Here is a 26,658-nt window from a genome sequence, read left to right as displayed (position 1 = left end):
TTTCCACTTATCAATCTTTTTAATGTGCTATAACTCTAATAGCAGCTTCCAGCCTTTCCCCAGAACAAATCCCCGGTTGGCTCAGGAGGGAGACAGGTGATTCCCCTCCTCGTTCAGGTCTGGAGTGGGCTAATAGCAGGCTGCCGTGATGGCAGGAGAGGGGGACAGGCGCGCGTGTGAGTGAGGTGGGAGCTGGGCGGGGTTGGCTCTGCATTGGGCTCCTCTCTATTTTACCCAAGGCTAGCGGCTCACTCGACTGAGCGCCATTTATGGCGCACGGCCCTTGAAAGAGGCTTCGTGGTCCGCTGACAATCCCTAAATTGCCTGCAAGTCCCAAACAAATGTACCTGTAATAGCCGAGCGAGGCCGGCTGAGCCCTCTCCAGCGCCGACCTAATCAGCCCTTGGGGAGAGCTGGATAAACATATTCAGATCCCATGAATTATTAAAAGGTATTACTTTGTGTATCCCCGGTCTAACGAGTCAGCTGCTAATCGGCTCGAACGCGGCCCCCTTCAGTGCATGCTCTTACCCCCCCCATCCCCGCTGCAGCTGGTCACCTCACCATGGATACCGTTCTACACGCTGGCACCCTCAGGGTCCAGATTCTGATCTCAGCCACGTGGGTGTAAACCTGGAGTCACTCCACTGAAAACAAGGTGTGGGGTGTGACTCCAGATTTATGCATCTGGCATCCAGGGCAGTACCAGCCCTCATTCCCCAGCACTATCACTGATGCCCTATCCCAACACCCTTGAAAGCCTGATTTTAACGATGGCTTTCCCCTGCCCTCGGTGCTAATCGTCCCCTGGGCCCCCATTTGCCTGGTAAACAGCAATTCCCAAAAGCTTTTCCTGCTATGCCCATTTCTGCTTCCCCCTGCTCGACACATGCCCCTTCCCTCCCATGCTCTGTTCTCCATTCCCTCCGGATGGCTCACTCCATGCGCCCATCCACCAAGGCACAAAGAGCACTTAGGCACCCAACTCCCACTGGGTTCATGGTTCCCCCTGAGTGCAAGGCCTTTCCACTAGAAGAACCACACTCACAACCCTGCCACCATCTGCCCAATGAGCCCCACAGCCTAGCCAACTCTGAAACGGGAGATGTGCCGGAGACGCCAGGAAATCCACTAGAGACTTCACTATTGCTAGGGATTTCATGTGGAAGGTACCTGGGTACGGTGATGATGGGCGGCAACGTAAGCCCCTTTGGTAGGCAGATGTGCGAGTGTCATTGTACATGGCTGTGCAATTGTGCATGGCCGGCTGAGAGACATGGGAGCAGAAACAGGGCCTCACTATTACAGGCCTCACAGCAACTGACATCTTGGGGCATATTTCGACTGCGACACAGTAATGGTTGAGAGGCAGAGAGATCTGAGCTTAGAATGAAACACTCTATACAGAAACCCTGTCTCCCCCAAACCCTTCCCTTGTGTGTATTATGAATCTACACTCCTGTGCTGGGAACAGGGAGCTTTCCACCTCCCGGTCTAGTCCAGATTACTGGTCGTTACCATTTGATGGCTTTGGGCCTACGTGAAATAAGCTGCAGGGGGTCTCAGCCCAGTTTCTAGAGGGCAGTTGCCCACGTTGCCAAAGGAGCACAATGGCTGGCATTGATCAGCCCTCTTGTTGGTACTCACAAATGTGGCTGAAGGGATCTCGGAGATGCTCATCTCTCTGGCCCCTAGACACGATCCCGGGTCAACGCTGAGTCATGGCTCCTCGCCCCACTGCTGCCCAGGCTGTATCTCGTCTGTAGGCAGAGCTCCCCAGTCCCTCAGGCTGCCATGATGCCAGCTCCTTTCACCAGTAAAGTATTCCACGAAGGGAAACAGAAACCAGTCCCGACTCAATAGATAATGACGCAAGGCAAACGGTTTGGACCACAGGTTCACCCCAACACCAATTAACGAATGATATGTAGCATCTCAACAGCTTGTTTCATCCACAGACCTCCACACGCTTCACAAGGGAAAGTTAACATGACTGTCCCCACATGCTAGGTGGGGGAAACTGAGGCACAGGGAGGTGCCCAGACCAACATTATCACTGATTTCAGTTTGAGGCACCCTGGGTCCAATTCTCAGAGCTGCAATGGGCATCAATGGAGGCCAGGGGTGCTCAGCACCTCTTCGAATCAGGCCTGAGATGTCTCAAGTCGGGCACCTCCCCGAAGAATGAGGCCCACGGTCCCACAATGAGTCTGTGGCAGCACTGGGAATGGGACCCCGGTGTCCCGATTCCACGCAGCCCCTTGTCTAGCCCAGCGAGTGCAGGAGGCCCCGTCCCTGCTCTCCACTTGTGCTCCCAACATCCCATGCCCTGGAAGCTCCTACAGCCTGCAGGGCGTCTCATTAGCCGTGCGCCTCAGAGGGAACAATATGGCAGCGCTTGGGCCTTTGGTCAGATTTAGAGAAAGGAGACTGTGTGATGATTCCCCATCCTGCCTGACAGCAGCCGCCTTGGCCCCAGGAGCTTGTTTCCCCTCCCATCCCCACCAGGGAGCCATGCCTGCCTCAGGGACTGGACACAAGTCTCCAATGCCCCCTGTCATAAGACAGCCTGAGAAGCAGCCCTCTGCAGATCAGTCCTCTGCCTCATTCTGCATGGCCAATTGGCAGCAGTCCCTCGGAGAGAGTTTTACACTGCCTGGAAATTCCCCAGTGGAGATCAAAACCAGGCAAGCAGGGAGACCAAGCAGCCAGGCAGCTATGGCACGTGGTGACAGAACCAATGCCTTGCTAAGCCCAGGGCTTAGAGCGCTGGGCATCTTGGGTCATATTTTGGTTGTGGGACGGTTTGGTATACTCTCCCAGTTCTCTCTATCCCAGCAGCATTGCGGCCTGGCCATTGGGTGGGGAAAATCTCAGAGCTCCCCTGCATTGTGGAAAAGGTTAAACCCAGGGCAAGAGGCATCCAGCCATTGTATTAAGCCAGCTGAGAGAGATCAGGCTGGGCTCTGCCTATCTAGATGTTCATACCATGTTTCTCATCCTGGTAGCTTTGTCTCCAGGGCACCGGGTGGCACATGGTGTCCTCGCAGATGCTGGGAACAACACTGGGTCATTTGTCTTTTTATAACCACCATGGACTGAGTTGATCCGAGATGGAGATCGCCCACCAGAGGAACACACGTCACAAGCACAACCACACACCGTCAGCAGCGCAACATACCCCAGGCACTCAGGGCTGCTTCATCAGCCAGCCACTCCTTGCTGTCTCCACCAAGACCCGAGAGCAAGCAGATGCTCTGCCTACCGCACAAGCCCTTAGCTGTATGATGACACTTCCTTTCTCTGCCATTCGCCTGTCACTGCCAGAGGTGACTTCTGCATGATGTCAGACCAACAACTTCTGATGTCATTTCTCCTCCCTCATTAATCTACTGCCACATGATGTCATTTCCTCCCTTTGACATTATCATGACGCCTCCTGATGTCATCTCCTCTCTTGATGTTAACCCAACATCTCCAGATGCCACTTCCTCTCTCAATGGCTAGCCTGATTTCTCATATGACACCGTATGACATCACCATTTTAACTCCTGGCCCTCTGATGTCACTCCCTCCTGGAGCCTAGAGAAAGTGGCCCATCTCCCTACAGCTTGTCTCCTCAGCCTCGTGTGCGATGGTAGGGTTAGCGGCTGTACAGAGCAGCACAACTGGAAAAAACTGCTGAGTCGCTTCAAACCGACAAGCACGGGAAACAAACAGTCACCCACAGATGTCGGACCACTGCCTTGTTGGGAGGCACTCCTCTTTCCCGCCCCCTCAGAAAGCCTCTCCTTCAACACTTCTCACCACACATCCCAGCTTCAACTCTCGCTTTGAATCAGAAGCGGAAAGGAAAACAAAGGGAGGTGAGATCAAACAAGCCACCGTGTATAAAAGGAAGCGAGACCAAGAAAACATGAAATGAAATCCAAGCCCAAATCACTCAGAAAACAAACCCCGTGAGCGCAGGGCAAAGTGGAGATCCTGTTTGCTTTATCGGTTATACCCCGAGAGAGAGAGTCCAGCTCTAGAAGAACCGACAGAAGAGCCTGTGCCTGGTTGTTCACCACCAATCTGCCCCATCGCGGATAGGCTGAGTTTTTCCTACCTGTGACATTGACTTCCACGAGCCCCGACCGCGTGCCGATGGTGTTGGTGGCCTCACAGATGTACGTCCCCGCCAGGCTGTAGGAGATGGGCCCTTTGAAGAACAGGGTGTTGTTCTGGACTTCTACGTTCTCGGGCAGCGAGCCGTTCAGCCTATGGGGGGAAGAGCATTGGGGTTGGTTCCCAGGGTCTCGCGGTGTGGCAAAGGGCAATGCTCAGGCAAGGCTGCCACACTCACGAATGCCTAGATTACTCCACTGACTTCAACAGAGGCCCTGGTGTGAGCTGGAGGGGGATCAGGTCCTTGTTTCACCAACTCCCTTCCACCACCTCCGCGTGTCTATCCCTCTCCATCTGCAAACGCAGCCAACGGGCGCGAGTTACCCTCCTCTGTCACTACCGCCTGTCCCCTGACCTGCTTGGAGCGCAGATTCCCATCTCACCTAGGGCTCCCCAAGCCCAAGGGAGTTAGCTGGAAGACTTGCATTGACTTCAACGGGCTTTGGATCAGACTGGCATAAATCAGGAGTCAATGGAGCTACGCCTGGGTAAAACCATTGAGATATCAGAATCGGGCCCTTTGCATGAACTTACCCCCATTTATGTTATTGCTGGATCTGACCACCTGGTTGCTGAGTTGTCATAGACAAACCTCTTGGGTCTGCAAATCTTTCTAGAACATCCTTATTTGGGGCACTCCCAGTTCCAGCCAGGCACCAGAAGAGGGTGGTGGTGGGGGAAATCAGCAAAATATTTCAGAGCCTTAAAACGGATCAGTTTCCAGTGTGGTTCTGGAAATAGGTGCAGATTTTTTTGGGGGGGGGGTGATTAGGTTTGAGGGTGGGTGCAGTTAGGTTATCATTTTATCTCATAGATTCATCTCTAGCAGGCCTTCAACGCACTTACATCCCCCTCGCCTTCCATTCAGTGCAACCAACAGACACAAGGATACTGATTCGCTACTGCATGATTCCCATTTCATGCCAGTATAACCCCACTGGGCGGATCTTCAACTGGTGACAATCAGCACAACAACGCTGACTTCCGTGGAGCTCTGCCGATATACACCAGCGAAGGATCTCACCCACTGATGTAAAACTGGAACAACAGCACCGAGTCAGGTGCCAAGTTTCGGAAAGCCGTGAAACAAACAATCCCCAAAAATCCATATGCCAAGGAAAGAAATACACATCCCAGTCATCCTTAATTACCGCTACAAAGTAAAGTAATTACTTTTATTAAGCAATTACATTTACTAAGTAATCTCCCCCCCTACAAAAAATGCATTAACTGTAAGTAATCCTTAGTAAAAAAGAGGAATTAAGTGGTACCTTGGTTGCATTAGTATAGGAAATGGATATAAATAACAATATATATAAGGCAAGGGATGACCATGAATACCATTAATAAAGAAAATGCATTAGTCAGGAAGGGTGAAATTCATCCCTTTGCAGAGAGCCAGCGAAAGGGCTAGGTGCCACTTAAGTCTCACTTATGCCCTGGGATTTAAGTGGTGCATACATAGGCCTGCTGCTGGTCCAGTGCCAATGGGTGAATCAGAGCCCGGCCCTGCAAGGCACTGACCAGCAGAGTCATTGGGCCCTGTGGATGCCCTGCACTGTTAGCATTTCAGCAGGGATGCGAAGGCAGTCATGCAGCCAACTCCCAATGGGCTGGAACCTTGGGGAGGAATCCCAGCCTTAAAAGGCTGAACACTGCTTCCAACAGACACCCTGGGCCAGCCCCCGCACTGTTGATTTCAGTGGAGCTGCTGCACTGGTTTATGCCTGCTGAGGACCCTCCATCTCCTCGACTTGCCATCAGTTTCCTGGCTCATCCTATGTAACCATGAGTCAGTCCCGACAGGAAACCCACTTCCTCAAGCCTGGCAGCCGTTCGGCCTCTGAGCCCTTATGTGGGCCCACAAGAGCCCAGCGACGACCTGGGTGCCTGTTGGTCCAAATGGGACCCTGGCCCTGGGAGCTGGAAATCTGCACCCAGAAGTTGGCATTTTCCCAAGCGCTCAGCACTGGCCTAATCCTGGGCCCACCGAAGCCAGCCTGCATATGGCACTTACGTGGCCCCGTTACAGGAATATCCAAACGCCTCCAACTTGAATACATCTATTCTCATGGGTGACCAGTCCCCTTAAGAGGGAGCCAGGTCCAGTGCACCTGTGACTGATTTCCTGCTGCCCAGCTGGGCCTCAGGGAGACAGGAGTAGACGCCAGGCTGGTAACAAGTCCCTGGTGCACTGGATCCCCCTCCCTCTTAAAGGGGCCAGTCACCCTGGCACCCCTCAGAAGCCCAGGAGGCAGGGAAGTGCTATTATCCCCATGGAACCGATAGAGAGCTACTCCCTGGTGTCAGCTGATTCCCGCAGAGCTTGGCAGACCCACAACATGGAGCGCTGCACAACCGACCAGGCCCATAATGCAGGGCTCCCACCTTCTACTTAAGCATCCCCCTGGGTCATTGCTGGAGGGAGGCTGCTGATTGGCGCAATGGTCAGCTCTAGTGTAACACGGAACCCCCCACGAATATGGGTAAAGAGATGGATAGGGCATTAGGAAGAATCTGTATAAAGGGCTAGGTATTGTCGTCAGGGGGCCACTCTCACTCACCCCCTCATGGCCTCAGGCCAGCCCTGCAAGCAGCCCCCTGCCTCAGTGTCCTCCTGCAAGGGGCTTCTTCAATCCCTCACACCCCCATTCACAGACCTTCTCAAATTCTGGTTTATTCAATTAGCAGCATCCAAAATAAAGTTCTCAAATCTATTTAGCCTCTTATCAGCTCACTCCCAGGTCTTGCCTGCCTGCCTGCCTGTACCTTGCTCCCCAAGTCCCAGCTTTCACTGCTGGGGCTTGTCACTCCCAGCAGCCTCCATACTCCTGCCAGGGCTCTCTGAAAATCCCCTTTCTGCAGCGTCCTGCTGCTCTTTATAGGGGAATCAGCTGATCCCTGATCAGGTGTGCCTGCTTAGCAACTTTTTTTTTTTTTTTGCCCATTCCCAGTCTTTCGAGCCCAGCATCCTCAAGTACTATCCGGGAGTTCTGCTATAGCAGCTCAAAGAGAGGCTTGTGCCCTGGCTTCCAAATTCTGAATCCTAATGCAGACTCTCTGGCAGGATGATACCATTTCTATGTCTCAGTTTCCCACATCTGTTAAAACCAGGGCTGGGCTAATTCAACGTGACCTAATTCCAAACCTAGCTGTGGGGCTGAGAACCAATGAGACTGGGTTTGCAATACAGGAGCAAAGATCCCAATGAAAAAATAAACACTTCTGCCAGCAGAGCTGGTGGGTGTGAGGCTGGCAAACCAGGGGCCAGCTCATGCCAAGGTCCCCGTGTCTCAATGGAACACTGACAAACACATGGCTGGACTCGGTCTGGCCCCTCTGCGTGATAGTCTTGTTAACACGGGTATTAGAGTTATAAGAATATGTTTAGAGTTTAGACTGTATTGAATGCTCGTAAGCTGCTGCCTGCATTAGTCTCAACTTACACCTTCTGTATCCCATACTGTAAGGTAATATTTGAGCGCTTGTATGGTGAGCCTCTGTGACTGTGTAAATCGCCAGAGAGGAGAGAGACATTAGCTAGTGTGAAGTGCTAATCTCCAACAGAAAGCATTACGTCCTGCCCGACAGGGAAAGTCCATTGACACCGGACGGACTAGTGTGCAACGTTAAAGAGGACAAAAGGCACTGATTGTTCTGCCCTCCCCTCCCCATGAAGAGGAGCCATGCAAGTGGATTCTCCCATCAGCTGAGTTTGCAGCTCAGAGCATAAGGCAGGAGGTGAATAAAAAAAACCCTAACAAGAAGATACTGCATCTCTGTGCTGCTTAGACTCTGGGGGACAAGGGTTTCTAGGAATAGGCAAGAGATCCCAGCTGCATAGCCTGGGTTAGCCCTAAAGGGCATGAAGAGCTTGCTTATTATAAAAGCTTCTATTACCTTTTACAACTTAAGATTGTAACTCATTTGTGTGTGTATGTTCACCTACTTTAACTTTGTATATAACTCCCTTTTCCTATTTTATAAATCTGTAAATGTTTTATTATAGGATTGGCTACAAGCGTTGTCTTTGGTGTGGGACCTAAGGTGCAACTGACTTGGGGGTAAAGTGACTGGTCCTTTGGGACTGGGAGTAACCTGAATATTATTCCTGGTGTAAGGGACCAGCTATCAGAAAGGTAGGCTCACCTGGGTGGCGAGATAGATCAGAGTACCCCAGGGACTGTCTGTGACTCCGTGTAAAGGCTGTTACCGTGCTTGAGGAATTGACACTTGATACTTGGTTGGTGAAATCTAAGTATTCCCAGCCAGGTTGGGGTTTGTATGCTGGTTTTGAACAGTCTGCTCTGAGCCTGGTACTCACGCTCTCGAGTCACTGCATGCAGCATTACAGGGGGGGGAGGCTTTTCTATCCCTAATACACGGAATGGGCTGCCCTAGAGCTGGTGGTATTTCCGCTCCAATTTAATCTAGTTGGATAGGAAGAAAAGGGTGGGAAGTATAGGGGGATACAGACGGAGAACATAATTCAGATTTGCAAAGTGTCCCAGAAATGGTCAGACAGATTCCCCGAGACCTGGCCTCCATGCGGCCAGCTCTCTCTGGTAGACCAGGGATAAGAACGGCTCAGAGGGCTAAGTGTTCATGTGCTGCTTGGGAGATGACGTACGGTAGGTGTTGCTGTTAGGGTGATGGTCCCACCGGTGGTTCTGGGAGGGTAAGAGCCAGTAAGCAGTGCTAGCCCGATGGAGGACAGCCTTGCTATGAAAGGAAAGGCTTGGGTTCTTGAACCTGGTGGGGCCGATGCTAGGCACCTCCTGGTCTCCAGGCAAGGGGCCCGCTGAGTTGACGGGCTCCCCCCGCAGGGTCAAGTGGGGGAATGGGAAGCCTGTGCTGATTACTGTAACGAGCAAGTGAGGGAATCAGCAGCCGCTCTCCGCCACACAAAAGCGAGGGAAGGGGAGGGGGTGAATTGCCATTCCAGGCAGGGCTGTGGTGTCATCACCAGTAATTTGCTGCCTCTCCTTCAGGAACAGAAACAGGCAAATGCGACTCGCAGGTTAACGAAAGGCATGGGAAGCGATTTCTCAGCCTGTCCGGCTGGGCTCTGACGTGGGAGCAGGGAATCAGTTCTACGTTAATCAGCAGCACGGGGGGACACGTCAGAGTGAATTTCTCTCCAGCGCTGCTGCTCCGCTCGCGATGTGGCCCTGTCCCCATCACTCACCATCCCCATCCCTCCTGCCGTGCACATGCAGCTCCCAGGGCCTGGCTGCTGGGGAGCAGCAGAGTTAGTTAGCGAGCTCCAAACCCAGACTTTGGCCTGCGTCTCTCCCAGGGGAACAGGCTAATAGGCAGCCCTGAGCTGACGGGGAAGCAGAGTCTGTGGCAAGGAGGAAGAGAGAGAAAGCAAACAGCTGTTTTTGCCCCTCTCTTCCCCTCCCATCTCTCTGTTCTCCTTTCTATGCCCCTCCCTCTATCTTTACTACTTCTCTCTTCTTTCCCTTCCCTTCCTCCCCCTGCAGCACTCCCTCTCAGTTTAATAAACCTATACGCAAACCTCACTGACCAGTATGTCCTCTGGGAAGGGAGTGGTGAGGACAGGATCAAAGGGGTATTTGTCGCAGTAGCCTGCTCTGTCTGTCTCTCCCTTCTCCTCTCCCCAGCTCCTTCTGCAGCCAACGAGCCTGTGCCCCCGGTGGCTGAGTCGTGAGCCATGGTCCCCTCGGGACCGGGGGCCATAGATACACACACACACATGGACGATAGGAGAATCCTTAGTCTTTCTAGATTTTAAAACTGTAACGAAATGCATGGCCACGGAGGGCTAACTCCAGGCCTGGCATCAGGGGATACAATTCTCCAGGGCGCTGCCTCCTTCTGGGAGTTGGGAGCGCTTATGCCAGTTGCCAACCAATACGCCACCTGAAGTGGTCCTGCTGAGGGAAACGCAGCCGGCAGAGTGTATGGAACCCTGCATCCCATAACTGCCCCTCCCACCTGGCCTGGGCTAGGAAATCTCACCCAGGCTGAGAAAAAATGGCCCCGTCTTACTCACACCATGGCTGTCTGCCTATCTCTAGTGTTACAGCAGCAGCTGGAGGCCCTACTCTGAGATCAGGGCCCCATTGCGCACGGTGCTGTACGCATGCATAGTAAGGGACAGCCTGCCCCTGAAGAGCTTATAATTTAAACAGACCAAGGGAGTATTATTGTCTCCATCTTACACAAGGGGAACTGAGGCATGGGGAGATCACGTGACTTGCCCAAAGTGACAGACAAAGCCTGGAACAGAGGCAGGAATTGAACCCTGGTCTCCTATGCTCTTAGCCAGCCCTTGTCCCACAGGGCCACCTTTAACACCAGGAAGCTGGCCTTACTGCCCAAAGGATGTGAGCCGCCGGGAGCCAACGCCACTCTGCAGGGGGCGCTGGAGCCTCTTGTATCACGTGTGAAAACCTCTCTCTGTGCTGCCCTGGGTGATGGTGCAAGAGGTGCCAAGAGCCACATGGAGTTTACAGGGGAAGAATTGGCAGCGGTGACAGAAGAATCCTCTTCAGGCTCGTAAGCCAAGCAGCCTGATGCGGGAAGCGACATGAGAGAGAATAACTCTGGCTCCCTGCAAAGACATTTTGAGAGCCGCTTTCCCAATGACAAGCGCCAGCCGAAGAGAAAAGAATCCGTTTGAACGGTTTTTAAGCTCCGTGAATGTAAAAAGAAATAACCACTCCAGGTTCCGTCAATGTTCATCTAAGCCCCCAACGGCTCCGGCTCACTCCTCCTTCCCTTTAGGGCGTTCAGCCCAAAGCTGACAACCTGGAGGAGGCTGAATGCTTCCATTTAATGACTGAAATGTGGGGAGGGCTACGCCAAAGGGAGGTTGGTTAGAATGGGGTTCATTGCAGGGAGAGATTTTCAAAGGTGCATAAAGTCAAGAGAACTTGTGCTCTTTAATCCCTATTGGCACACATGACAATCCCCCGAACCACCGCCGAACTCCTGGGTTCTTTTTCCGGCTCTGCTACTGACTTGCTGAGTGAGCTTGGGCAAGTCACTATGCCGCTCCGTGCCTCATTTTCCCCACTTGCAGCACAGGGAGAATAATACTCACCCTCCTTATAGGAGGGTTGGGAGGATTATTGGATGTCTGTCCAGCTTCATGGAGATGCGAAGGTCTGTATAAGGGCCACTGCTATATACGCACACTCAGAGGTTATGGAGTGACAGCTGGGTTACTCCGTCAGGTCCAGTGATGGAGCTAGAGCCTCCAAGATTGAGGGGAAGCCATGGAGTTATGTGTGTCCCACCACCTGCTCGACCTCCACGCAAGAAAGGGCGTCTCTTCTCCTGGGGCCCCGGAGAGCATGTCTGTGTGCGTCTGGACACGTCACAGCTACGCTCCGTCTCCGCACTGGAAAGGGGCTGGCAGATGGAGTCTTCATGCCCTCGCGGAGCCTGCAGCTGGCACCATGCACCCGGGTTTGCTGGGGGAGCATGCTCACCTGCAGCCCTTCACTCCCGGGTGCCGCTTGCGCAGCTCATTGTGCTGGGGTCAATCTCCCAGCCACCATGAACACAACAGGGACAGGGCAGCAGCATTTTCTGCTCTTCTCCTGTGCATCAAGGGATCCTCCTGCCGCCGCAGCTCAACGGCCCTCGCAGCCCAGCTCTCCCCGCTCTCGGGTCCTTGTCAGATTGACCGGCAATGCTGCCTAATTAATGCAAACCGGGGCCGAAAGGGGCGGGAGGGAGCTGCAAGCTCCTTGCCTGTTGCCTGTTCCCCTCCATCGGAGATGGCAGGGCCCACTGGGTCTGAATTCTCTTCCCCTTGGCAAGTGCTGGGCCTGGAGGAGGCCGTGGGCAGGAGAATAACCTGAGAGAGCAGGGAGGGGATGTAATCCTGGGGGAAAGGGATCATGGTCCCCTAAGAAGGGGACCGTGACCTTTTCAGCTCCCCCCCCCGCCCCATCCCCCCCCAGAGCCTGTTAGCAGAGCTGTGAGCAGACCTGGAAACCTTTGCCCATGCCAGGCAGACGCGCTGGGGCTCAGACCAAACCCCAGCCCCATCCGTGTGATCTCAGCTGTCAGGCCACGTGAGTCCATCCGCCCGGAAAGGCACTGGTGTCCCCAGTCGCCTGGAAAGCTCCGGTGCCTTCCCCACCAGCGCGGTCTGCAGCCACACCCCGGCAGGCTGTCCTGTAGGCACGGCTGGCAGAGGAAGCAGGTTGCTCTGTGTCTGACAGGCCAGGCTCCATGGGGAGGGGGCGGGGGAGCTGAAAAGGTCAAAGTTCCGGACAGCAGCGACTCCAGACCCCCTGAATTGGCAGCGAGACCCCCCTACCCCAGAAAGCTGGTTTCAGTCCTGATGGATAGACCCTTCTATAGGTACACCAGAGTTCTACGTAGAGGCAATTCATAGAGAGGAAGGATTTATAGACCTGCTCCTCAGCTGGTGTATGGTTTACACCAGCAGAGGAGCTGCCCCATACAGGTGCAGGCCTGAGTTCCCTATAGAAAGCTAGTTTCAATCCCGGCAGAGTCAGGATTTCTATACACAGCCCATTTCGCCCCCAAAGAAGTAGAGATTTCTCTCTGTTGCCCTGAGCATCCCGTGGGAAGATGGTTTCGGTCTCTAGTGACCCCGAGGCCCCATTTCTCCTGTCAAGGGCAGAGGTTTTACCCCACTGACGGCAATGGAGTTACTCCGGATTCACAGCAGCATCAGTGAGAGCAGAGCCAGGCCCTGGGTCTCTATACACAGCTCTGCAACCAGGCCTTACGGGAGTCCAAGTACTAGTTGGTAGGAGTCTTCTAGCTCTCCAAGGAGGGCTCCCTGTCTCTCGTGGGAAGTGGTGTGTGCTGCTACAGGGCCGGATGCCTTGGGGGTACTTACAGCCTCCATTGGTAGGTGGTAGCAGGGGGGTTGGCATCAGATTTGCACGTCAGTTTCACATCCTTCCGGTTCAAAAACCAGTTGCCGTCAAAGCCCTCGATGGTGACTTCTGGCTCATCTGTCAGGGGAGAGAGGGATGGCAAGAAACAGGGCCGGGGGGGGGAGGGTAGAAGAAAGAGAGATGAAGAAAGGAGGGGGAAGGAAATGGGAGAGGAAGGGGAAAGGAGGAATGAGGAGACAGAGATGGGGGTGAAAACAAAGAAAAGAAGGATGGAGGAACAGTGGGAATGGAGGAGAATGGGAGATGGGGACAGAGAACATTAGAGAGGAGTAGAGAAGGCAGAGAGGAAGGCAGGAAGAAGGGAGAGGTGGAAAGGGAGAGAAAGAACGGGCAAAAGGAAGGAGTGGGTGAGAGAGGGAGGGAGGGTGAGTGGTTATTCCAAGAGATCACGCTGTTCTCTTCTACCCCAAGGAGGGCACGGCACTGGTCTCCCCCCCGCAGCAAGCTCATGCCCCTCCCCGCCCGGGGGATATTCAATCAAGACACCAGGCCTTGGCAGCTGGCCTGGCCTCATTGCTCTCTCACTCACACTGCACATTGAGGGTCATGCTGTCGGTGAAACGGTCCAGCTGGTAATTGACCACGCACATGAGCTGCTGCCGGTGGGCCTCCCGGCTCGGCACGAGGCGGTACCGGCTGATCACCGTGATGGTGCCATTGCTGTTCTTGATCTCCTGGAACTCCGCCTCCCCTTTGAGCTTGGTGTCCCAGGTGACCGTGCTGGGCGGCTTCCCATTGGAGGACATGCAGGTGGCTACCAGGATCTTTTCCGTCTTGCCGGATCTGGCTACAAGGGGCCGGGTGGTGCCCTCCATCCGGTTGGTGGGCTTGGCTACAAAGAGACAGCAGAGCAGGGAGAGGTTATAAAATCACCACCAATCCCCACGGCTCCCAACCCCCGGGACACCCAGCAGTACAGCCCCATAACTGGGCTCTCCCTGGCCTGATCCAGAGCTCGAGCAAATTTCCTGCAGTCTCAGCAGCGCTACTCTGAACCTCACCCACTGGAGATCCAATCCTCCAGGTTGCAGGTCATAAAGAAGGGTGGTGATACATTGGATGGACAGTTGAATTCTCTCCTTCCCTGAGAAGCCCAGGTTAGAGAGAGCCTTGTGGGGGAATCCTAGGCCAAGGTCTCTCTACCCACAAACCCAGGCTAAGAAAGCTCCAGGGAGGAACCCTACTAATGCTTTGTATCGCTCTAGTGTCTTTCATCTGGGACTCTCAAGCCACTTAGCAAACTAGTTCAGCCTCCCCATGCTCCTGGCAAAGACAGATTATGGAGAAAGAGCTCTGTGGGTGCGATTTAAACCAAGGGATTCCCCCCACCAGAGCCTCAGGGAGTCCTAGGTCGCTGGTCCCAGGTTCCAGAGGGCGCTCGGTGGGTGACTCTGACCCAGGGCAGTGATACGGGCTGAGCATCTGGCCCAAGGCAATGGCTATATCTTACCCAGCACGGTGAGGTTCAGCTGGCTCTCCCGGTTGCCGGTTGGGAAGGTGGCAAATTCGCAGATGTACACGCCTTCATCCTCCAGCTCCAGCCGGGACAGCTGGATGGTGCCATCCTTAAAGGAGGGGTTACGGAAGGTCACACGCTCCTTGTAGGGGGAGAGGATGGAGACCCCCATGGCGGGGTTGTAGATGGCCACATTCTGCTTGGAGCCATTGGTGGCCTTCTGCCACGTGACCTGCGTGATCTTCACACTGGGGAGCGGGTTGGTGAAGCTACAGTGAAGGACCACGTCCGTCCCGATGAACCCCGAGACTGTGTCATTGACCAGGACGGTCTGAGCCCGGAGCCCTGCAACGACAGAGCAGGGAAGACGTGGATGAGATTGAGAAAGAGAGAGAGAGGAACGGAGGGATCCTGGTCTCTGGAACCCCTTGGTGCATACCAGGCAAGGAGCTGACATTCCGTGACCACCCCCTGAATTTCAGCTGCCCCAGGAATTTGTCAGGCAGTCGCAGGGCCGGCTCTGGCTTTTTTGCCCTAGGCAAAAAAGCCACCCGCCGCCCCCCCCACCCCCAGCGCGGCAGGGGAGGGCGCCGAGCCTGGCTGGGGCTCTCCCGTCTCCGGCGGCCAGAGCACTGGGGGGAGGGCGGAGAGCCCCCGGCGGCCAGAGCGCCGGGGGGAGGGCGGCGAGCCCGGCCGGGGCTCTCCGCTCTCCCGACCGGCCGGAGCGCCGGGGGGAGGGCAGCGAGCCCAGCCGGGGCCCCGCTCTCCCCGACCGGCCGGAGCACCGCTCTCCCTGACCGGCTGGAGTGCCGGGGGGAGGGTGGCGAGCCCGGCCGGGGCCCTGCCGCGCTGCCCCCCTCCAGGCGCCGCCCCAAGCACATGCTTGGTGGGCTGGTGCCTGGAGCCGGCCCTGGGCAGTCGATACACTGGGCCAATTCCTACAGCATTTGATTGCAGAGCGCACCGCCCTATGGACGTTGGGGGCTTATGGTCCCTGCCGCCTGCCTTCCAGTTAGCCAAGAGCTATTGGACCCCAGAGGTCCGTCCCCAGCGCAGGACATAGCATCACATAACAAAACTCTCCGGGCCAAATCCACCCTGATGTAACGCCATGGAGCCCTCTGCAGCCAGGGCTGGCTGGGACCCACGTCAGCCTCTGGGGGAGCCGGCCCCACTGCTGTTGTATAACAAACTGCAACCCCACCTACAACAGCCGTTCGATAAGGGCTGATATCCCCCAGCCATGCCAGCCAGTGAGGTGTGCTGCTCCCTTCCCGCCCGTAGCCACCCAGTAAGGTCTAGAGCCCAATGGCTAATGTGGTGCCCTGTGACCGTGCCCTGTGACCATCCCCTGACGGCCTGGGGATGGACAAACAAGCTGATGCTTTTACACTTGGGAAACATATCACATGCCACTAGTCATTACTGCAAATATACAGCACACACATGGCTATATAAGCATACCTACGCACACATCCACACACCACACACCCCGCGCCATCACACACAAGCACAGACACGTTGACTGTTCTAGGCATGGGGGAACCACATCACCAGGCACCCGCTGTACACACATGAACTTACATGTGCGCACCCAGCTACACGCTTGGCCAAACTCCGCTCTCAGGACATTGCAGGTGGCTCACTGAAAGCAAGGGGAGTTACTCAGGAAGATTTGTTGGCAGCATTTGTTCCATCCCAAGGGTGCAAAAGACACTTGCAAACTGACACATGCATGCACGTGTGTGTGTGCTCAAAAACACACACACACACACAGACACACACACATGCAGAGGAAAACAAGCCCATGCAGATTAATGGCTTGCTCCAACTCCCATTAAGGTAGGTGGAGATACTCTCATTGAGCTGCTGAGGCCTAGACTGTGATTTTCAGAGCAAATCTGAAGAACAGGGTTATGAGAACACCCAGGCTGCTCCAGCCAAATACTCTATTTTTCACTTCCTGACCTTTCCTTTCCTGTTGTGCATTGTTGCTGTCAGATGGCAAACTGCTGCCTCGTTCCACCCCAGAGGTGGCTGCATTTTAGAGGCAGATGAAGCCATTCCTAGACACAGGCTCTGTAACACAGAGATGAAAGGCGCTTAGCAGAAGCGTAGCATATTCTTAATGGTTATTCTTCTGTCCCAGGTGATTCCTCCCTCTACAGAGTGGGAAATAAAGTCTCTCACAAGATCAACATTTAAATTCATCTATGGCTGCTGCCACATATTCCTCTAATCTGTGTGTTTAGAGATAACGCTCCAATAATTATACAGCTGGTATTTATATTAAAAATGTATTGGAAGAGCAAGGTGCAGAGAACTGGAAAAGCTGGTTCTGCTCACTCCCTTACGGAGGAGGCTGAAACGCATGTGTGCAGAGTGTGAGAGAGGGAGCCCAGGGAAAGCGAGAAAGGGTAGGAGGAGGGAAAGGGGTAAAAAGCAAGAAGGACAAGAAAGGGTGATGGAGAGGAAGGGAGGGTCAGGAGACAGAGAGGGAGGGATATAGGAGAAATGGAGACAGAGTATCTTCATGGTCAGCGCACGCGGCCATTCAAAGCCATTGCTGCTAAGTGCAAGGGCATCAATACTGCTGCTGTCAGAGCCAAGGCTAGAAACAGTCTGGCCTCTGCGCTCCCGCTCCTCTAATGGCCAACTAGGTCCAAGTGAGTGCAAAACCAAGTTAGCTCCTCACAGGCCACCACCCCAAGTACACACACGTGTACATTCACCCAGTGTCCTCTCAAACATATTCTCACTCACGTCCTCAGACACACATCTATCCCTCCACATACAATCCCTCATGGACACGTGCCCTCTGTCACACACTCGCACATTTCCAATCTCACACACACACGTCCTCACTCAGGCACGCACTTCTCCTCGCTCACACGCAGGCACACACACACACACATCCTCAGACAGGGGTTCCCCCTCTCAAACACACATCCACACACACGTCCTCATGGAGGCACACGCTCACTCCCAGCATTTTGTTTAAAGCCGGCTGCACTTGCTTCCCTCCTGCAGTCTGCAGCCCTCGCCGCGGCCCAGCTGAGGCCAGAAGGGATCCTAACAAAACCTGCCCAGCACTGACACTTCACCCGTAGACCACAGCAGGGCAACAATGAAGCCTCAACACCCTTCCTCTGGGCTGAGTATGGGCTCTCTCCTTCAGCCAGGCTTCATGCCCCTGCCAGTCACTCAGCACCGCCAGGGAATAGGTGCTTGCCTAATGCTCTGCTAAGAGTCACTGAAAGGCACTGGGTGTGTGCAGCTGGGGAGCACCAGGCACTGGTGACGTGAGGTGCCACCGCGCGCCTCTTGGCCTTTAGATCCAGCTAATGACCCCGCCGAGCAGCACCGCAAATGTCGTTTTAGTTTGGGAGCTGCACGGCAGCCCTTTGGTGTGGGAGGAGACGGAGCCAGCTGACGCCGAGCAGAGCACCCCCAGCAGCACTGCACCTCCCGATGCCAGGCTGGGGCAATGACAGATGGGACCAGCCGGAGTCAGGAAGGGAATGGCAGCAGGACTGAGATGGATGAAGAATGTCTGGGCAATGAAGCTCTCAGCACAGCACCCCCTAACCAGGGGGCAGAGATCTGGGACCTGTTATGAACAGCGGCCCCCTTAGCAGCACAAGGAGCACTGGGTGATGGAGCACGCTACGAGGGCAAAGAGCAGCACCGTGCTTCCTAATACCAGGCCGGGATTCGAGGGAGGGGGGAAATGCGGCGCATCCAATTCGTCCGGCTGCATGCTATGATCCTTCTGCCCTCCAGGTGAGAAAGCCTCTTGCAGAACTGGCTGCACCTGCAGAGGTGAGCCAGAGCCTTGCCAAGCATCCCAGCTCTGAAGTGTTTACACATGTGGGAGCTTGCCGGCTAGCAGAGACAGCCACGTAACAAAGGTCCTGGGAACAGACGCCTGCACGGCTCACTGCTGCCTTCATGTAGGTGTGCTAAGCACTCCCTCTTTCTCCCAAGGCCTGGGGAGGATGGATTCATCAGCCCCAGCCCCACCTTCTTCTGAAGTGCTGCCAGCACAGGCAGGTAGGCTCAGCCACCAGTGAGAAACCTCCCTCAACAAGCTCTGTTCTCAAAGTGAGCTGTTGGCTCCGGGGCTTGGGCGAAGGTGCAGCTGGCTCCGGTTCCGCATAAGCTCTGTGACCCTACAGGCTTCAGCTGTTCCTCAGGAGCCCAGCTTTCCAAAGACCAATCGAAGAGGAAGAGGCCATGTTCGCTTTCAGTTCGGCGAATGGACAGCAGAAAACCACGGGCTCCTCACCACGAGGGCCAGAAAAGCGAGTGATTGGCCAGAGAATCATGGAAGTCAGAGACAGAAGAACCCTCCGGGGTTCTCTGGGGCACCTCCCTGTCAATGCAGTTACAGGGAGAGGAGCGATGTCCCAATGGCAAGGGGATGGGTGGCCTAAAGAAACGGAGTTTCCATCACTGCCCAAGGGATGCTTTTCCACAGGCCAGATGCTAAGGTGACAGGCACCTTAGAAATATCATTGGGATGATGATAATGATGAGGAATAGGATACACAGACAGACAGACAGGTGGATACCTTCAGGAAGCTTTTCTTTAGATTCAGCTTCAATTTCCCCTATGTTAATTCCATTCCATTACCCCGAGCTCTGTTCCCGGCAATGTCCGAGGAAACTAATTAAGGATCCTTACAAAACTGGTCAGGTTCTTCGAAGAGCTGGAACTGCAGTACACTCCCCAGGCCGGGGCATTCAGCCTGGCTTGCTATTCTGCCACGGAAAATAGCCTTCTCTCCCCTGCCCGGATCTTTCCAAGCCTGGAGTCATGGAGAGGGAGCAGCAGGGTCCCGGGCACATGGCAGTGGAACAGACGCAGGGACATGCAAACAGAGCAGAAGGAGCGCTGGGATAAAGGGAAACAGCACTGGGCAGAGGGCAAGGGCTGGGGTACATGGAAATGGAGCTGGAGTGGCTGGGAATCAGGGTCATGGAGCATGAGGTCCAAAGATACAGGGATATGGTGTAGCAGGCCGCATAGAACCAGGGGTTAGGGCAGAGGGACATGGAACATGATGGCTGCACCCATGCCCAGCAAGATGGCAGAGACCTGGATAATGTTAAATTTGATCCTGATCTCCAACGTGTGTAAAACAAGAAGCAGTCACCAGATCCCCCATGACAGGGGGGGCCCTCACCTCCCAGACACGGAGGGCTGGATCCACGGCCGGCAGAAAGCAGTGTGGCCACGCCAAAGGAGCCACTCTGACTGAGGCCAGCTGAGTGAGGATCCAGCCAGGCACCGTGCCCGGCTGGAAGTCAGGCTTCTACATGCAGCTGCTTTTAAAAAAACCACATTCCTAACTGTCAGAGGCTGCAGGGGGGGGAAATATAACCAGAAAACAACCAGTACGCGGAAATCATGTTTCCTCCCAAGGTGTCTGAACGCTGGTGGCTGCTTTGGGAGAGGGGACAAACCTCTGATGACCCCTCCTGGCTTGCAGCACCCCAGATCCCATGTGGGGAAACAACCCCACCCCCACTCCAAGCGACAACACCAAATCCCGGCTCGCATCACCGAGAACGAGGTCAGACGGAGCCAAGGCTTTTTGCAAGTTACCAGCGAACACGAGCGACCTCCCTCTGCTCCCCAACCTAAACCTACAGCCAGAGTGTAGATTGGCTGCCGCGGAGCAGCCAGCTGCCCTCGAGGGCGTTTGCTTGCAAGGTGACTGAGACTTGATGGCTTCTCTCCCCTTGGCCCAGTGCACACTCAATAATTCATCAGGGCCAATGCACAAATTATTGATGGGAATCAGAGAGTGCGCGCACGCAGGAGAGAAGATAAAGCCCCCAATCAGCCTCTGGAGAGGCCTGGAAGAGCCCAGGGTGTGTGTGATGCGGGAGTCGGAGGGGTGGGCCTATGTCCAGCTCTGCTGCTCCCATGCCAGATCGCCAAGAGCCTGTTGACCTTTGCCCGGGAGGCAGCCAGCTAGCTAGGCAGAGCACTGAGCAGCATCAGAGCATGCCCAGTTGCACCCTCCTTCCTAGTTCTAGGGCCCAAAAGCCCCAGCTGAGTGCTGGAGACATGCCGGTGCCCTGACTTCATTAGCCGAGACCTCGGCCCCACTTCCCCGCCCTGGCTTCCGAAGTGCTTCGTGTGGAGTCTTTTCTCCCGGCGCCTCATTCCAGACACTCGCTGGGCCACGTGAGGCTCCAGCGCTCCGGCAGCTGTGCTCAGCACAGAGCCGGCTGCACCCTCCGGCATCGGCAGGGAGCTAGGAGGGGCGTGGCGGGAGGAGGATGCGTGCAGGGGTCCCCTGGCTCAGACTTCCCCTGCGTCCCGGTTTGGGACACGAAGCCCAGGCAATAGCTGGGTCTGGCCTCGTGAGGCCCCCGAGTGTTGGGCTAGGATAGAAGAACAGGCTCTAAGAGACCCACTGAACTACCCCCATCCCTCCTGCCGCACCAACACCTCCACCCTCTAACCAAGGGACTCCTTCCTCCCCCAGCCCCTCCCATGAGACATCCCTCTTAACAGCCACCAGCACTGCTCTCTGGTGCCTGCCAAGCCCTGCATGGTCACCTGGAACCTGGGCTCGTCAGTGCTAAGAACAAGAGCATCTCCCACTTGAACGAAAGGGATAGCACCGTGCTTTGCGGACATGGCTGCCTAATAAACTGCCCCTCAAGAGTCTCGCCTCCCACTCAGAGAGCTCTGTAGACCAGTGGTTCCCAAACTTGTTCCGCCGCTTGTGCAGGGAAAGCCCCTGGCGGGCCGGGCCGGTTTGTTTACCTGCCGCGTCCGCAGGTTTGGCCGATCGCAGCTCCCACTGGCCGCGGTTCGCTGCTCCAGGCCAATGGGGGCTGCGGGAAGCAACAGCCAGTACGTCCCTCGGCTCGCGCTGCTTCCAGCAGCTCCCATTGGCCTGGAGCAGCAAACCGTGGCCCCTGGGAGCCGCGATCGGCTGAACCTGCGGACGCGGCAGGTAAACAAACCGGCCCGGCCCGCCAGGGGCTTTCCCTGCACAAGCGGCAGAACAAGTTTGGGAACCACTGCTGTAGACGATCCAGCGATCGCTGGAGACAGCAGATTGACGCTCTGCTGCACAGTTGTGTACCCAATCGATCACTCTTTGTTAGTAAGAACCGTGTGAACTTCACGCTGCTTTGCACAACTTCACATTGGCCCAACCGCCATGGATTTCTCCCGCCCGTTCCCAGATATCCTTCCTGCCCCTAAGGCGTTGAAACAGCCCTTGGCATCAGCCTGGTGAGACTCCCCTATGGTGTGGCAATATCGCTGTGTACCTTGCTGACACAAATGTTATGACAGGTCAGAGATGCAAAGGCCTTTGTGTCTCAGGCTATGTCTACACTACAGCCTATGTTTATTTATAATGTGTTAATTTTTTACTTTTCTCTAGTACCCAGTCCTGAGAGGCTCTGTACACCCACAGTTCCCATTGACTTCTGTAGGTGTTGTCCTATATATACACAAAGATCAAGTCACTCGGCACTGAAATGCAGCCACCTCTGGAGCAGAATGCAGCAGGCATCTAACAGCCCACAGCAACACTGCACATGGTCTAGGGAGGATGGGAAGTAATAAAGAATCTTGAATCCAGCTGAAACCACGTGGGGAATTTTGAGAGGCAGGGTGTAATTACCTGAGCTGGGACATGGCCAAGACACTGGGAATAACACCCTTCCTCTTGCAAAAAAAGTACCAAAAAAAAAAAAAAATGCCCAGGAAATTTTAACTGATCACTAGGCGTTAGAAACTTCTTTCTACATCTCTTCCAACAGGCACCGCTCTCACCACGCCATGCTTAGTCACTAGCTGGTTGCTGGCTGAGAAAGGAGAGTGCTCCCTAATGAATCACCAGTGCACCACTTCCTGCAGCACACCAGCCCTTCATTGGAGGTCTCTTATTCAAATACTGATCCACCTCAACCCTGCTTAGCTTGCGAGCTCAGATACCAGAGGGATTAGACAGTAGTGCTTAGACAGCCATGCAAGAGGCGCATTAGTAATAAGACAGAGAGATAGCTAGGGAGATAGTGTGGCAAGATTGCCACTGAAGGTGACACAGTAGCATACAAATGCAAAATGTCCAGATTGGGTTGAAATAACATTAAGATCATGGCAGGGACAAGTCGAGAAAATTGCAAGCTAAGGCATGGCCTTCCACAGCTATATGACATCAAGGCGCTGGGGATTCAGTGGCGTGACTTACAATGCCGCCTCTGGCTTCAGTTCAAATCCCTCTCAGAAAAGAAAGACCAATCTTGGCTTGGGATTGCTAATGGGATACACAGCCCCTTTCACTCGAGGTCACCGGTTCATAGCCAGAGTAGGTCAGGCGTGACGACAGATGTCACCAGCTGATGGCTGGCCAGTGGCCTGGAGTGAAGTGAATTTTTTTGGTAGGTCTCTGTCTAGTTCCAAGGAGTGTCCACATCGCAAAACCACCCCACATCTGGCCCCTTTGCTGGCAGTCTAATGGTACCGGATAATGGAAACAGACCCAGGTTGAGGTACAATGGAGAGGAAGCATGCCCAGGCTGGTCCGGCCTGGTGGCTAAACTTCAATCTCCGCCCGGATGCCATCAGTCAACACTGAATCCAGAAAGAAAGATCTGCCCTGGATCTTTTTTGATTTTCCCACTAATTCCCCTCAAGGCTTTATTATAACTTTCCTGGCACTATTATGATGACCGCTCTGATGGTAGCACCTACAGACCCCGCCCAAGATCAGTGCTCCATTGTGCTGGGCACTGCACAGACACACAGTAAGAGACAGCCCCCGTCCCCAAGAGCTTACAGGCTAAATATACAAGACGGAAACAGATACAGGGAGAGGGGATGTGATTTGCGCAAGACCACACAACAGGTCAGTGGCAGAGTTAGAAATAGGCCCAAGGTCTCCTGAGAACCAGCCCTATCCACTAGGCCACACAGCCTCTCAAGTTTCATACGTCTGTGAATGGCAAATGGCACCCCTCTAGAAAATGAGCTGCAGACTAGACTCACTATAGTGATTCTCCGCCCACTCCCATGGCTTTCCCACTGCTCTGGGTCCACTGACTTCAGAGCAGCCGCTTCGCCCAGTGTGAATGGGAGACGAATGCTCCCTCGGGCGGAAGCAGGAAGGCTGGCAGAGCCGGGCTCCAGGTGAAAGTGCTGACACAGCGCTGGGACGGGCCTGCCTGCAATAAAGCTACGAAAGCCAAAGCTCAGCAGCAAAGCACAAAGGCTCCTCAGTCCGCGCTCCCGCTCCCAGTGCTGGCCCCGCCCCGCGAGCATGCCAGCTAATCCCTCAGCTAGTTCTGCCAGTTCCCACCCCAGAGCGGGTAGCAGCCCTGCCCCTCGCCTCTGCCTGATCCATGCTGAGCGTCACTGCTTGACCCAACACGGCTGCCCGAGCCAGCCTGGGGCTTCCTGTGCCCGACATCTCACCAGTTCCCACTCAGCCTCTTCGTCTCACTCCCCTTCTGCACCCCTTCACTCCACATGAACTGCACCCCTCAGCGCTGATGTGCTGCCAGCTTGTCTCTGCCCTCCCCTGACTCCATATCCCGCATTTTACCCAACCCTTCTGTCTCCCCTAGCCCCCCCACAGCAGCCCCAGGCTTCCTCTGAAAGGTGCCCCTCAGACTGACTCTGTAACATTTCCTTTCCACTGACCTGTATCCCTCATCCCTCACCCCTCAAACAGCCCTGTACCCCTCACCCCCCTCCCATTCTCCTCTGGTGTATTCCCGTCTCTAGCTCCACACCTTGTCCCCTCCGTTTCCCCTGACGCATCTCCAGAGGGTCATTTCCTCTGAGGCATAATTATTACCAGGGAGCGCGGCTGAGTAGCGGGATCCCAGCGGTGCAGAGGAGCCGGAACTCTATTCGAGGAGCTGTCTTTGCTACGGAAACCGGGTCACGTGTGGGCAAGGGGCGGGGAAGAGGTAGCACCCGGGCTCAGGTGGGGTCGTCCCCTGGGCCTACCGATGAGCTGCTCACGGGGATCGCTCTCTTGCCAGTTCTCCACTGAACTGCACGCAGGAGGGAACGGCGGAGTCTGGGCAGGCGAGCTGAAGCGAGATGCCCTCCCTTAGGATTCCATCGGCCAGAAGGTGATGAAGGGAAGGCAATGCAGATGGCAAACATGGGGCCTGGCAAGAGCACCCCCTACTGGATGGAACTTTACCCTTGACACGCCCCTGCTATCACCTCTGTGGGAACATCCCTCCCGGAGGCTGAGAGCAGGGGCCAGATTCAGAGCAGATATTTGCGTGGGTGCAGGAGAGGGTTGGGTGGAAGAGAGCAGTACAGCTGAAAGATAAAGGGTGCTGGGAGCGATGGTAGCTTATTTTGCCGGGCATCCCCCTGAATGTATGGGAGCCTCCCTCCTACCCACCTTCTCCAAGGTCACCTCTGGAGGTGGCTCGGGGAGTTCTGTGCAGGAGGGGGTCAGCGAGGCATTCAGGGGGGATCAATCCGTGAGACCGTCTCGTTTCCGAAACAAAGGAATCCGAGACCTAACAGCTTCAATGAAAACACAAATAAACCCAATGGAAAAAATATCCCCCCTGAGCTGTCGGATTAGAGTGGGAGCAGGAAGCAGAGAGCGTGGAGTGCCCGGCCTGGGGAGATGACTCACCCAGCAGCACAATGGGGACATGACAAAAGCCGAAACTCTGCTGACTCAGCCCTGAGCTCAGCGCCAGCAGGCCGGGTTAATGGCTGCCATCTCCATGTCCCCACCCCTCCTGATCCCAGCGGGGCAGTTAAACCTGGCCTCTCCTAGTCACACTGTCACCAAAGGGGCAGCTGGCCAGGCATACGGAATCACACGGGATTAGAGAGTCACCTGGTGTTATGTCCTGGATGGGAAACTAGACGAGTGCCAAACAAACCAATCAATGCCAGCCCCAACGGACATCTCATCAACCAGAGCTGATATCTTTGTGCCATTAGATCACTCAGGACCCCTGCTTTTCTGTGCCTTATAGTAATGTGGTCGGATTGCAAGATAGGAGATCGTAATCTCATGCCATTCTGATTACAGTCTTGCTTCCGTCCTGTCCTACACCGGCTGTGGTCCTGGAATGAATTTACCAACTAACCTCTCACCATCTCCTGCAGTTAGAGGGGGATGCTCCGTGCCTTTTGAGAGCTGGGATTCTGAACTCTTCGATGATATAAGGTGTGGAAGCAGGATGACCAAGAAGAGGCGGAACAACGGGCACACCAAGAAGGGCCGCAGGCACGTCCAGCCCATCCGCTGCACCAACTGCGCCCGCTGCATCCCCAAGGACAAGGCCATCAAGAAGTTCGTCATCCGGAACATCGTGGAGGCCGCCGCGGTAGAGCATGAGAACTCTGTTATTCTCCGACAAAGGCATCGGTTGCTAATCCTTCCCAAGACACCAACAGCTAAAATTATGTCAGTCAAAGCAGGGAGAAAAGGGAGAATGCACGATTGCAAGCAGAATGATGTGGCTGGTTTGATAGCTCACAACAGACTGAGGCTGGACACTCTCTGAGGAACCTGTAAGCACCTGCAAACTCCCCTGGTCAGAAAGAAAGAGGGCACATGAACATGGATGGAGGAGTGGGGCAAGTGACTGAGAAAGGAAGATATTTTTCATTGGCACCTCCTCCTCTCCTAATGTAACTCGCCTTCTCTAGCTGGAGGGATAGTCACTCCAAGAAAGGTGATACATATCTTTGTATCTCCACAACCCTGGAGCCACCAGGGCTGTTTATAAGATTCCTGCCCATGGAAAAACAGGCTGCAAAGGGCAGCATGTGCCTTTGCATGAGTGTGTGCACCAGAAACAAGTCCACTACCCCCCTGCCTGCTTCCCAGCCTCCTGCTCAGCCTTCATCTAATCTAGACTCAGAGCGTCACAAACTCCTCCTCTTCCTCTGGGCACAGACTGGCCGAGTCTAAGGCACCGAGTGACACTACCTATCCCTCCTGCCTTGGCCCCTCCTGTAAGAATAATACTTCGTGTTTAGACAGAGCTTTACATATCTTCAAAGGGCTTGACACTAATTCCCCCTCCCAACAGCCTGTGAGTATTGTTATCCTGGTTTCACAGATGGGGAACTCTGAGACACACAGA

General features: G+C 54.7%; 1 protein-coding gene across 1 annotated transcript in view; it reads right to left on the bottom strand.

The window, feature by feature from the left end:
* The window catches only part of NECTIN1 (nectin cell adhesion molecule 1), a 32,524-nt gene extending 11,727 nt beyond the window's left edge, over positions 1-20,797 (bottom strand). The window contains exons 1-5 of the mRNA XM_065417051.1: positions 20,674-20,797; positions 14,533-14,883; positions 13,612-13,914; positions 13,022-13,139; positions 4,109-4,260 (exon numbers count right to left, since the gene is read on the bottom strand). Of these exons, the coding sequence (XP_065273123.1) occupies positions 4,109-4,260; positions 13,022-13,139; positions 13,612-13,914; positions 14,533-14,883; positions 20,674-20,797 (1,048 nt within the window). The remainder of the gene's footprint in view (positions 1-4,108; positions 4,261-13,021; positions 13,140-13,611; positions 13,915-14,532; positions 14,884-20,673) is intronic.
* Between the last annotated feature and the right edge of the window lie 5,861 nt (positions 20,798-26,658).

The sequence above is a fragment of the Emys orbicularis genome, chromosome 15 (assembly GCF_028017835.1).
Source record: "Emys orbicularis isolate rEmyOrb1 chromosome 15, rEmyOrb1.hap1, whole genome shotgun sequence".
Lineage (NCBI taxonomy): Eukaryota > Metazoa > Chordata > Testudines > Emydidae > Emys > Emys orbicularis.
Note: the sequence above shows the minus strand (reverse complement) of the source record. Positions and strands in the feature narration are given on the sequence as shown.